General features: G+C 43.8%; 1 protein-coding gene across 3 annotated transcripts in view; it reads right to left on the reverse strand.

Moving 5' to 3' along the window:
* PPM1G (protein phosphatase, Mg2+/Mn2+ dependent 1G) overlaps positions 1 to 11799 on the reverse strand; it is a 26345-nt gene extending 14546 nt beyond the window's left edge. Inside the window, exons 1-3 of one of the 3 annotated variants that reach the window (XM_026090039.1) lie at positions 9531 to 9576; positions 8114 to 8244; positions 7267 to 7336 (exon numbers count right to left, since the gene is read on the reverse strand). In XM_026090039.1, the coding sequence (XP_025945824.1) occupies positions 7267 to 7336; positions 8114 to 8244; positions 9531 to 9561 (232 nt within the window). In that variant the 5' untranslated portion in view covers positions 9562 to 9576. Of the gene's footprint in view, positions 1 to 7266; positions 7337 to 7849; positions 7883 to 8113; positions 8245 to 9530; positions 9577 to 11772 lie in introns of those variants that run through there. The other 2 variants (XM_026090041.1, XM_026090040.1) reach the window with 2 other exon arrangements.
* Positions 11800 to 12149: the final 350 nt, after the last annotated feature.

Here is a 12149-nt window from a genome sequence, read left to right on the forward strand (position 1 = left end):
GCTTTCCTGGCCTGTCTTTCCTAAAAAGCATGTAGCCATCCATGACAGCACTCCAGTCACACGAGCTATCCCACCATGTCTCTGTAATTGCAATGAGATCATGACCCTGCGACTGCACACAGATCTCTAATTCTTCCTGTTTATTCCCCATGCTGCATGCATTGGTGTACAAGCATTTCAGAGAGGTGATCGAGCATGCAGGTTTCCCAGCAGGGATACAAGAGGATCCTCCATAGCCATGTCCTGTGTGTACTTGCCTGGCTGCATGCACCTGCTGGAGGCATCCCAACTTCAGCTGTCTTTTGCCAACTACCCTGGCACTATAACTCTCCCTTTCCCTCGTCTTTCCTAGTTTTAAAGCCCTCCTTACCAGGTTGGCCAACCTGCTGGCAAAGACACTTGTGCTCCGCTTAGTGAGGTGGATCCCATCTCTCCCAAGCAGTTGTCGATCTTCAGACTGGGTCCCATGGTCATAGAAACCAAAACCCTGTTGCCAACACCAGCAGTGCAGCCAGTTGTTAACTTGGAAAGTTCGTCTCCTCCTCCTCTCATCCATCCCCCTCACTGGCAGGATTGAGGAGATGACGACCTGGGCTCCCAGACTCTTGACCACCATCCCCAGAGCTCTGAAATCCTGCTTGATGGTCTCCAGTTTGTCCTTGGTATCATTAGCGCCCACATGGAAGAGCAGCAGAAGGTAATAGTCTGAAGCGTGGACAAGCCTTGGCAGTCTTTGTATGACATCTTGTATTTGAGCCCCTGGCAGGCAACAAACCTCTCTAGACAAGAGATCAGGTCAGCAGATCGGTGCCTCCATCCCCTGCAGCAGGGAGTCACCCACAGCAATCACTTGCCGCTTCTTCCAGGTGTTCCCACAAGGCACAGGGTCTGTTGTCCCAGTTACTTCCCTTGAAGCCATGTCCAGCTCCTCCTCATCCTGGAGGGCACTAAACCTGTTCTTCAGCTGCAAGTCCTTGGGAGGAGTAGGAGCCTTTCTCCTCCTACGAGAAGTGACCAGTTTCCAGCCTTCTTCTACAGTGTTATGTACTGTTTCACATGGCACAGAACCCTCCGGCAACTCCACTGCTGTGGGGGGTTGGGTCTCCTGGAGCTGTATGGTCTCGAGAATACCCTATCTCCTGTTCATCCTCTCAGATGCTACGCAGCCTACTGACTTCCTCCCCTAACTCCCTTACCTGAGGACACAACTTGTCAACAGCAGCACACCTCCTGCAGGAGAGCTGACTGTCAGCCCAGGCCTCATGGAGAGGCCCCAAGCACTCCCTGCAGCCCGAGACCTGTAGGGCTGCATCAGCTGTCAGAGGGTCTGTCTGGGTCCAAGCCTCTGACACAGTCGATGCAGTGACTCCAACAGCTACTGAGGAATGTGCTCTGCAGCATGTCATGACCATACCTGAGGAAGCGTACGCTGCTGGGAATGAAAATGAAGGTGCCTTCTTGTGCCCTTCTGCGCAAACTGCTGCATCTGTTTGATGCCTCTGCTGCACAAACTGCTGCATCTGTTCACCATGCTCTAGGCCTGGCTCTTATATAGGCCTCTCCCTAGCACTGACTCACAGGCTGCTTGACCCGCCCTAATCAAGGGCCACCTGGATCAAAGGCCCCAACTCCCTCTGGTCAGAGGTAACCAAGAAAGCTCGTTAGCAGCAGCTACATCTAGTTAGAGCTTCTCCCAGGAGAAGTCAGGGCCTCCTGTAGCTGTCCTTGCCTAGCTCCCCTTTCCTGCTCACAGCAATCACCTTCTAGTTCCTCGGGGGTCCCCAGAAAGCCCCACAACTTCCAACAAGGTCCTCAAAAGTTCTAAGCAGAGTCCAGACACTGCTGCACAAACTGCTGCGTCTGTTCGCTGCCTCTGTTAGCTGCGCTCTCATGATAAAATATTTCCAAAATCACTGATGCTCACCTGGGCATCAGAAGTGACTGAAAGCCTCAGAATCATCTGTGGGCAATGAGGTAAGTGCTCAGGGCTAAATAGTTGCCTAGGCAGACCTACAGCAAATGGTTCTGGTCAGCCTACACCTGTAAGAAACATTTGAAACATTTCCAGAAAAATGGTATTAAGTTTGGAAGAGCCCTCTGAAGCACAAAGACTGAAATGAAGAGCAATAAAACAGGATGACTTTTTCTGAAGATGCAAGCACCCAGGAGACAGAAATAATTTTGTTTAAGGAAAAGAAGGATGAGCATGTGAGTACAATATAACAAAACAAAGAAAATGTGAGGAAACACAGGCTCTTCCCTTCACCAAGGTGGGTGAGACCACGAGACTGTCTTCCCCAGAGGAAGGAATGAAATCTATTGGCTTATAACTTCCAGACAAGGCTCTACACACTCCAAGGTGCATTTTAAACTGCAATAGGAGTCCTGGAGCTGACTGTTTTAGAACAGTAGGAAAGAGAAAACCTCACCAAATACAATTTCCATTTCTCCACAGTGGCCCAAGAATTGGGAAAGTGTAGCCTTCGGCTGACAGAGGAGAGGCAGAGGTTCAGAAGCAGGCCTTGATATTCGTTGCTGTGGAGGGCTTTCAGCCATCAGTGACTTCAAAAAACCTTCAGGGACTGAACACTTACAGTACAGAATTATTCATATATAAACCAACAATGAATTCAGGCTCACATTTTCCATGTATCCAACACAAAACCCACTGCAAAACTTTCAAATGCTCTGTGAATCATTTTATTACTGTTTCTTAGAAGGGAAGCATCCAGCTAAGTAATGCCAAAGCCTCAGCTGCATTTCCTGCTTAATGTGATACAGATGCAGGAGGAAGGTCTTCAGGAGCCTGAAGTAAAACCTAGAGAATGTGTAAAACTGAACTCAGTCAAAAAATAAATGTTTGGAAGATTTTTTGGAGAGTGACTTTTATGTTCCTACAAAATTATATAAAAAATGGTGAAGCTTTTGATCGCCAGAGAGTGTATGGAGATTTCATGCTGCCTGAAAGACCAGGCAGAAAGGTGAAAGCATACATTAGAAAGTTCACATCTCAGAGCATATTTCTGCACAGCTAAATGCCACTGCCAAAAACTATGTCTGATGCAGTTCTAAAAGCAGGAGTTACATTCAGATGAAATATGGAACAAAATCCATTTATCTTGGCATTCTGGGCAAGGCTGGCTCTAGAGAACCTAAGACTGAGCTGGAATCTTACTGCAGTAAGATTTCTCCACCTCCAGGAACACAGGCTTGAATATGACACGTGAAGACAAGAATGGGCAGCAACCTCGAGGCAGGGACCCTAGAAATCTAGGCAAGACAAAGGCATCCAGAGATAAAAATTCCCAGATCAAATCTTTTCAGTGTGTGTACATGCAGACCCAAACCCATCCTATCTTGCCTTCACAAGGCTGAAATTAAATCCGACTCTGGGATCTGATGCATATTTAAATACATACACGCAATTTGAATATACAATAAGCTTAGAGTCAAATAATATAAATAAGCTAGCTACCAACAAATACCACAGAATCCCTATGGATTGGAATAGTATGCCGAAATAGGAAAAGAAAACTATTAGGACTATAGCATTAACTTCCACCCTGAGACAATGACAATGAGAGCAGAATACTGAGATAGATCATAAAGAATGAAGACAAAGAACATGGTAAGAGAGTTCAATCACTCTGCACACAAACTGGAAAAATTTACAACAGCTTTTGCTGTACTCAAATTAAATACCTACCCTGATAGGACCATAAAGTAAGGAAAAACCTCGCTATGAGATTCTCATCTCCAAAAAGGGAAGCAACATAAAAATGAAGAGACTTGCTAAAACAAAATTAAAAGGAACAGTTAAAAATAAGGCATCTGTATGTAGCAGATGATCAAAAGCACCATACTGGATGTGCAGAGTAACTGTATGTCAGTCTCCCAAGATTGGAGGTGGGGGGGGGACTGCATGCAACAGGGCAGGTGAAAATGAGCATGAGGCAGGCTATTAGAATGCAAAAACCAGCAGTATCTTTCAAAAAGTGGAAGTCTTGTCCAGATGGGGAAAAGATAAGAAAAAAAATCTGATGGGTTAAATGGAAAACTAAGTAGTGAAAATAAAATTTCAAGGAACAACTTGCAAATTACAAAATAATAAAAGCTTTTCCAAACACACCTGGAGCTGGAAGCTTACTAGACAGTTTATAAGGCTGATGGATGAATAAGGTATAAAAGAAAAGCTAAATTCATTCTTTGCACTGGCAGCTATCCTAATAAAGTTTAGGGGGGTATCCGCCCTAAAACCCTTCTTTTCCACGGGACAAACCTGAGGAATTGTATCAATCTAAAGAAATAACGCATCAGTAAAATCATACAAAAGTAGGGGCGGACTAAATGGTTTTGAGGTCCTTTAATATTCCATCCTTAGAGGCAGGATCAGCTATATTTGTATGCTTCCTGATAAGGTTTGCTTGGGAACAGCTTTAGAGCCTCAGTCACTGGAAATCTAAAAGACAGGTTTGAAATCTATCACAGTGCTTTGCCATCCTGATTAGCATCTTGCCCTAATGTCTACCTTGAACCTTTCCTACTGCATTTTAAAAAAAACATTACTTCATGTACTACACTAATGAGAATGTTACAAGAGTGTCAAATGTCTTTCTAAAAGAATTCATGAAATAAATTGCTTCTCAGCTATTAGGAAGGTCTGCTATTCTGATCTTAAAGAAAAACAGACTGGTTTGACATGATTTATTCTTGACCAGTTTTTGCTAGCTGTTACTAATCTTCATATCTGCTAGATGCTTACAAACTATTCCTGAAATTCTGCAAGAAATGATGTTAAGCTGAATGGCTGCTAAATCCCTACATTCTTTTCTACTCTGTCCTTCTCTGCTTTTCAAGACAAACCTATCATCCAATAGTTCTCAGAGATGATCTTGGAGATAACAGCACTTATTCCACTCAGTTCCCTGAATACCCTAGAATGAAGTTCAGGCTGAAAAATAATTTGAAAACATTTAATCTACTTAAATGCTTCAGACTGATATCATATCTTTTGAACAGCTATTAAGCTTGCCAGTTGCCTACTCAGATTGACCTTTTTATTAAGAAACACTGCAAAAAAAGTCTTAAACTCTTATTTACAAATTGGCAGAATCAGACGATACTCAGTTCCAAAGGAACTCGCATATGAAAGTGCCAAACCACGAACTGGGGTAGGTAACTTTATTGCTTATATCAGCTCCAGTGTCAGAAAAATGGAAGGCATAAAGATGACACCAAAAATAAATTAAAAAGGCCTCAGAGTGGTGGAAATTTTGTTCACAACACTGTAGACCAGCACATCTGGTTTCTGTACCCAGAAAACAGCAGAAATTAGCAGATACATGCATACATATGGTGGAATGGGGGAGAATAAATATACACCCAAGAATGTCACAAACTGATGAGAGCTTTTTCAGAGTCAATGAGCAGGTGAAAATAGGTAGTCTAGTTGATATATATATATATACACACACACACAGATTTTCATTAAAACTTTCAAATAAGTCATCAAATGTTTACATAATAAGCTGCCATGGGAAAAGAGGTAAGGTTTGATAGCAGCAAACAGTTTGCCAAATGGAGGATGACTACTGTTAGAGTCCCTTGAAAATTTGCATTGTTCAACATCTACATAAATAATCTGGAAAAGAGGGTCAGGAAAGAGTGATGGATCATTCAGCATAGTCAAAACTAAAATCACTTGCAAAACGTTACAACAGGATCTTATGCTTCTACATTACATTGGCAGATGAAATTCCTCACTGACAATTGCAGAGAGATGAACATGAAAAAAAGACAACCAACCCACACATGCACATTGGATGGACTCAAACACAGCTATTACCACTCAGGAAAGATCTGGCAGACACTGTGGACAGATCTCTGAAAATGTCAACTCACTGTCTAGTTGTACCAAACAGCTAATAGGATGTTAGGAATTGCTAGTAAAGGAACCAAGAACAAAGCAGAAAACACCTATGTCACAATGAATCCATGATACATCTGTATCTTGAAAGCTATATGCAGTTCTATTCATCCTAACTAAAAGCATGCTGCAGAGCTAGAACCTCCTCCTCCCCCTCCAAAAAAAGAGAAAGGGACAAATATAGTTAAAACAATACAATGCCTGGAATCCATGGCTATGCGCAAAATCAGTAGCCTAATGAGTGCCATGGCCCAGGCATTTCATCACCTATGCTAAAAATTACTAGAATGGTCCGTGGCACACTTTTGCCCTAAGCCAGTTAGCACTCCCTCAAGTAATTTCTGGACACAGTTCAGGATGTAGTAGGGGCCAAGGACCAACAGCCAGTTTGGATGCAGCCAAACTATTCTAAATGCTAAGAGAGCTTAATAGCATGGATGTGGCCAGACTCTGCCAGCTGGCCTCAGGGCCAGAAAACGGGCTTTGCTGTTATTGAATTTACTGTTACAGATACAGCTGTGTGAGCAGACACAAGTTTAAGAATCTTCTGACTGGAAGGAAGGACATACAGTCCAAAAATATGAAAGTGAAAAGTGGTAACAGTGATTATTCACTAATTTCTTGTAACAGACGAGTTGGGAAGTTGCAGTGAAGTTATCATGCAGCAAATTTTGATCAAAGTATTTTTTTTCAAACAAAAATAATTGTTATATACAAAACAGCCTATGCAAATGACTACCAAAACTATAAACTAGTTTAAAACGCAACTAGACAAATTTATGAAGAGTTCATCAAGAAAACTCCAGCTATCCACAAGATAATATAGCTGAAATCTCTAGCTCAGGGAGCCCTTAAGTGGGGAATGGATGCTGGGAAGGTATGCCAGGGAATGGATCTCCCTCTTCTGTTTTAAAAACAAACAAACAAACAAAAAAACCCACTTCCCCTGAGAAACCAGTACTGGCAACCACCAGAACATCTGACTAGAGTCAGATTTTTGGTCTAATCTCACATGGCCTTTCTTATGGCCACTCTTCTGTGACTATGCTGTCTGACTCACCTACCAAGAAAATAAATGGTCATTCTTAGAGGATCTTTAGAAGGTGGAATGTAAGTCTCATTGCAATTCTGCATCAAACTATGACCTTTCTTCTAGAAACCCTAAGAGACATTCACAGCCTTACTCAGTGATATCTATCAAAGAAAATGCTTCCCAAGAAGAAGAAGGATTTCTAAGGATAGTTAGATGCTTGCTCCAGTAGCCATGGCAGCAGCCACTTTCACTGAGCCACCTGGAAGAGCAACAGTGAAGAACTCCCGAGAGAACAAGAGAACCGTACCTCCATGTCCATCGTAGACTGAGAACATGGCTGTTTCACTGTCCAGCTCGGGTATGCAATTGTGCGCATCCTGAAAGAGAGAGCAAAAGTCTGAATGACGTGGATTGCAATAGGCTCAGCAGAGAACTGGGAGAAAGGAGCATGTAGGCGATGAGCACTGACATGGGGATTCTCAGAGCTAGAGGGAAAGCAAGAATAGTGAGAAAGCTTCCTCACATGTTCTAAAAAAGCTTATCCAGTGAGCGCTCTTCTTTGAGGAAGGGGCACAGATCTTTAACATTATGGTGCTCTCTGTGCTAGAGCAGTAGTTAAGCCCTGTTACTACCTCTCAGACTGTACTTCAGACTCCCTCAGTTCCCCAGTACAGCAGCTCTGGATATTGCCAAGCACAAGCCAGAATCAAACTCCTCTGCCTATACTGCTGTCTGCCCCTGTACCTGCAAGGCCTCCATTACTGTAATATCTCACAGTGCTTAAAGCACAGGAGGCAGTGAGCTGTGCTCCACTATACGAACAGGTACCTAGGCTGAGGTTTGTCTAACAGAGTTAAACACAGAAATACAAATTGTCCTGCTGCTGATACACTGGTAACTTCCCCCATGCAGACAAATGCAACTTGCTCAGGATCACCTCTGGAGTCTGGCCATTCCCACAGATGCTCCCTCTTCTCCAGGTCTTGCCAAACAAGAGCCACGCAACCTGAAGCCAAAAGGTCAAATACGGAGCCTCCCGACCTCAGGCCTACAATGCAGCGGTACACTCGGCCTTTGCTTGTGCTTGTCTGGGTGAATACAGTCACAGATTGTCTACCCCAGCGAAAAGAGAGCCATACAGTACACGGGATTACCACATTCAACGAGAACGAACACTGGGCTGGAAAACCTTTTCCCCCCTCAGAGCATCTGGGATGAAGGCTCCTTCCTGCTCTGCTTGTTGTGTGGCATGCTCCTGGGAAGGCACCAGGCCTCAGGCAGTTACCTGACGAGAAAGGCAAAGAGCTTGCCCTCTCTCAAGTGTTCTTTAAGCAGTGAAGCAAAGGGACATATCAACCAGTCAACTAACAGCACTAAACCAAAGTACAAAACCAAGTTTCACTTCCTGAGGCAAGTCAGGTGTTTTGGTTCTGCCAACTGTCCAGAAACCCCCAGAATCTCCTGAGGCAAACCAGATAGGTGTGTYCCAGGACATTTTGGGGTACAAATGCAGAACCCTGTCAAGCCTTTCTCTGTACATGCTCCCAAACTACAAGAATGAATAATATGAAAGCTATACACACAAAACCGCCTGTCTCTCCACAAGAGCTCATCGGGAAAAGCAGATTTTAAAGGCACCACCCAGATTTTATAGCCAGGTGCCTGACCTCTTTCATCCTTGGGGTCAGCAAACCAAACCTGGCTATTCTAGCACCAAGCCCAGAACTGATGGATAGACTGAACATGTCTTTTAACCCCCCTCAGCTAATTTTCTAACATTCCCTGAAGTGCAAGTCTCATCCTACCAACTTACAGCCTGACTGCCCCCCACACGTCTTTGTTCAAAAGCAATTATATGATATTTTAAACAACGTGATCTAGAGTAGTCCATCCTTGCCATAGTTCAAGTTCATCACCTGAAAATTAAATGAGCTACAGGTGCCCCAAAACGGCAGGCTCTACAGTATGGATGGACACACTGCCAACCACAGCATAAAATTTCTGTATACACAGAGTCACACTTGGTTGCTGCACAGAGAAGCATCTGTTGAGCTTTTCTACTCTTTTATTGTAGGACTCCTTTGATAACTAAATGTGATTTGTGAGCTCTTCACCCTTCAGAGTGCCACAGCCTTACAAAGGAGAACTCCACTCCCTTGCGATTCCTATCAAGTGTTAATGAAAACAGAAAAGGAGAGGTTCTGGCTTTACGCAGCACCTAGTGCAATGGAACCACCTAACACTGTGATGAAAACAATAGCTGAAGGGGCAAATTATGATCTTAGTTCAAAAGAAAAAAAATGACTCAACTATAACTTTAGCAATTTAACCAGAGAGTTCACTGGCCAACAGATGAATATAAGGATATACAAAAAAAMCAGCACTTGTGTGGTCACTTTTTAGAGCATTTACAGAAGCTAGAGAGACAGAAAAACCACAACAAAGTAACTGGGATAATTCCCAGGTGACTAAGCAGCAGTTTAATTAGAGCGAGTAAAGCAAATGCTGCTGGGAAGGAAATCTAACATTGGCAGCAAAAATGGTCTTTTATTTCATTTGTACAGCACTCACCACAACGTGTCCTGATCCTGGACCAGGGCATTGCTGTCAAGGGGGGCAGACAAACAAGGCCAGCATACGTTGGCAGGAGACAGTTCAGTTCCCTGACTGCAGACAGAGCTTGCTCTAAGCTGCTTTGAACACAGCTATGAGCACTAGCAGTGCAGGAAGCCTGACAGCACACAGATACCTGGCATTTTCAGTGCTAAGACCAGTTCAGAGAGCATCTGATTGACCATTAAGCTGCCGGCACAAGAAGAGGCTGTCGGCTGTGAATCTCACCCTTCCTTCAAGGCCTGGTAAACTGTCTGCAGCTGACTGTCCTCTTCAGAAAGAGCAAGAGAGGTCATGAAGCCTGGTTGCCAGCAGCCCCTTCCATATCAGTTTGCTGCTATCTAGCAATGTGGCTGAGCTCATACTACAGCCTTTCCCTCAGGGTGGCACGATTTTAGGTCTCTCCCAACTACCTCACTGGTTATTAGAACTGGAAATCAGTATGTTTGAAAAGTCAAACATCAGATTCAGTTGAAATTAGCAAACAAGTTAAAACAGATAGCTATTTTGACAAATCTCCAGAATTTGAATCAAATTCTTGCATTTTTTGAGGCAAGGAGCTCTTTCTGAGCTCAAGAAGAGTGAAATGATGCTGTACATGGGGGGCCTCAATGTCTCATCTTAAGAGTTCCAGTCAGAGCCAAAGAGCTCAGAAAGATCCAGTGCATCTACTTCCAAAATGCCTCCTGTACACCCCACTTTATCCCTGAGCGCTCCTCTCTATTGTAATTCAGCTTTTTCCCTTCTTCTTAGTCACTTGTAGTACCGAATGCTATTTTTTGGTCCCCTTATTCTTTATCTAAAAAATTTCTTATTCACAAAGTAACCTCTCTGGACTAAGAATGGATAGTTTTTATACATTTGTTTAGAGGCTGCATACTTCCATTGCCTGGGTGCTCCTAAAACATAAATTAAAGCTAACAGATAACTCCTTTCCACAAACTTCTACTGTCCACAGATACCTGCTTCCACCACCTGCGCACACTCTGACTGGCTTCACTAACATAACCCATAACTCAAGCCTTAAACGTACGCTAACAGAATACTCAAAACTTTCTCCAATCCTTACAGAAGGGTGAGAGTAAAATTAAACATGAAGAAAAGGAAATACACAAACCAAGAGGAGATATAGAGAAGAATACACAACTCTAGAATGCAAGAAAATGCAACAGAACTGTCAAATTCTGCTTGGCTGTACACGAAACAATGAACAGTTTCTCTTTTGTCACAGACTTAGGAGAAACTTGCAGCAGTTCAACTCATAACACAAGGACTTCTGCCATCATCTCATTTTTGTGATAACATAGCTAAACCACGTCTACATCAATGCCCTCAGTGCTGCTTCTGCCAGCAGGGAGATATGCCAAAGATGTTGGGTAGCGCAGAAAAAACAGCTGCAAGCTCTGGGCCTCATCCAATTTCCATAAAGGTCAATGGCAGCAAGAGCATGCCTCGAAGAAGTGAAATTATGAGCTGACTTCTCACCAGCGGGAGGACTACTTTAGCCCACCAGTGTTATAAACAGTGGCAACTCTCTGCCCTCCCTCATCCAAAACTGTGCCCTTAAAATGCTTTCAGCCTCTGTGCACCACAGTTCACAGAACACTGCCTGCATTCAGCCTCTCACACACGAGCTAACGCCTTGCGGAGATTATATCGTACATCACCTCAATGCTCCAATAACATCTCTATGCCACATTTCACCTGTACAGAGGTCACCAGAACGGACAGACTGAGACCCAAGCACCAATTCTTCTGCCTCAGAAACTAGAGCCCACAGTTTCATAAAGCTCCAATGCACAAAGAAAGGAAGAAAAGCATTGTCACTGTTTTGTTACCAGTAAGATTGCTGTAACATTTCAGTAGCAATAAAATATCTGATAGCATGGCTCACAAAATTATTATTGCAAAAATCAATCCTCAGTGGTCTGAATGGGACAGCCTCTCCAAGGTAGCCAAAGGGCTGCAAACAAGAAGGCTGCTTTCACAGATGTACCCTGGTGGCTGCAGGGACCACTATTCATCCTTACTTAATTTAGGTTGTTTGCTAGTTGCCTGGAAGGAAGAATAAACCAGCACATTAATGGTATTCACAGAGAGCATTAAATTCAAAGAACTAGGAACTGCTAGCAAGGCAGAGAAGTAATCCAAGCAGACATATGTTGGCCTTATACAAGCAGCTTTACAAAGCAGTTCCTACAAACTCCACCATCGGGAAGAGTTCAGACAAACAGCTGACTCCTTCAGCCAAACAGATAGTTCATCTGTCTCACAAGCCTAGCTGATATGGTGGTAAAGCCAGGCCTGGTTACAGGAGACTTAGGTGAGAGCAGGAACGAGAAATTTTCCAGTAGATTTCCCTAGAAAAGAATAAGAACAGGGAGAGAGAACAACGACACCAAAACTTCATTTCCACTTGGAAAGAAAAGCAAAGGTTTGGCATTTCTCATCTACCCGGTCAGTGTACCCCTGGCACCAGACTGTCCCTTGCCCCGCCGCTGCGCCCAAGCGTCTCGTTTCCCGCTGGGATTCCCCGGGCCCTCGGAGCCATCCCGGGGAGGGGGAACAAGGAACCGC

The sequence above is a fragment of the Apteryx rowi genome, unplaced genomic scaffold (genome assembly GCF_003343035.1).
Source record: "Apteryx rowi isolate R43461 unplaced genomic scaffold, aptRow1 scaffold_847, whole genome shotgun sequence".
NCBI lineage: Eukaryota > Metazoa > Chordata > Aves > Apterygiformes > Apterygidae > Apteryx > Apteryx rowi.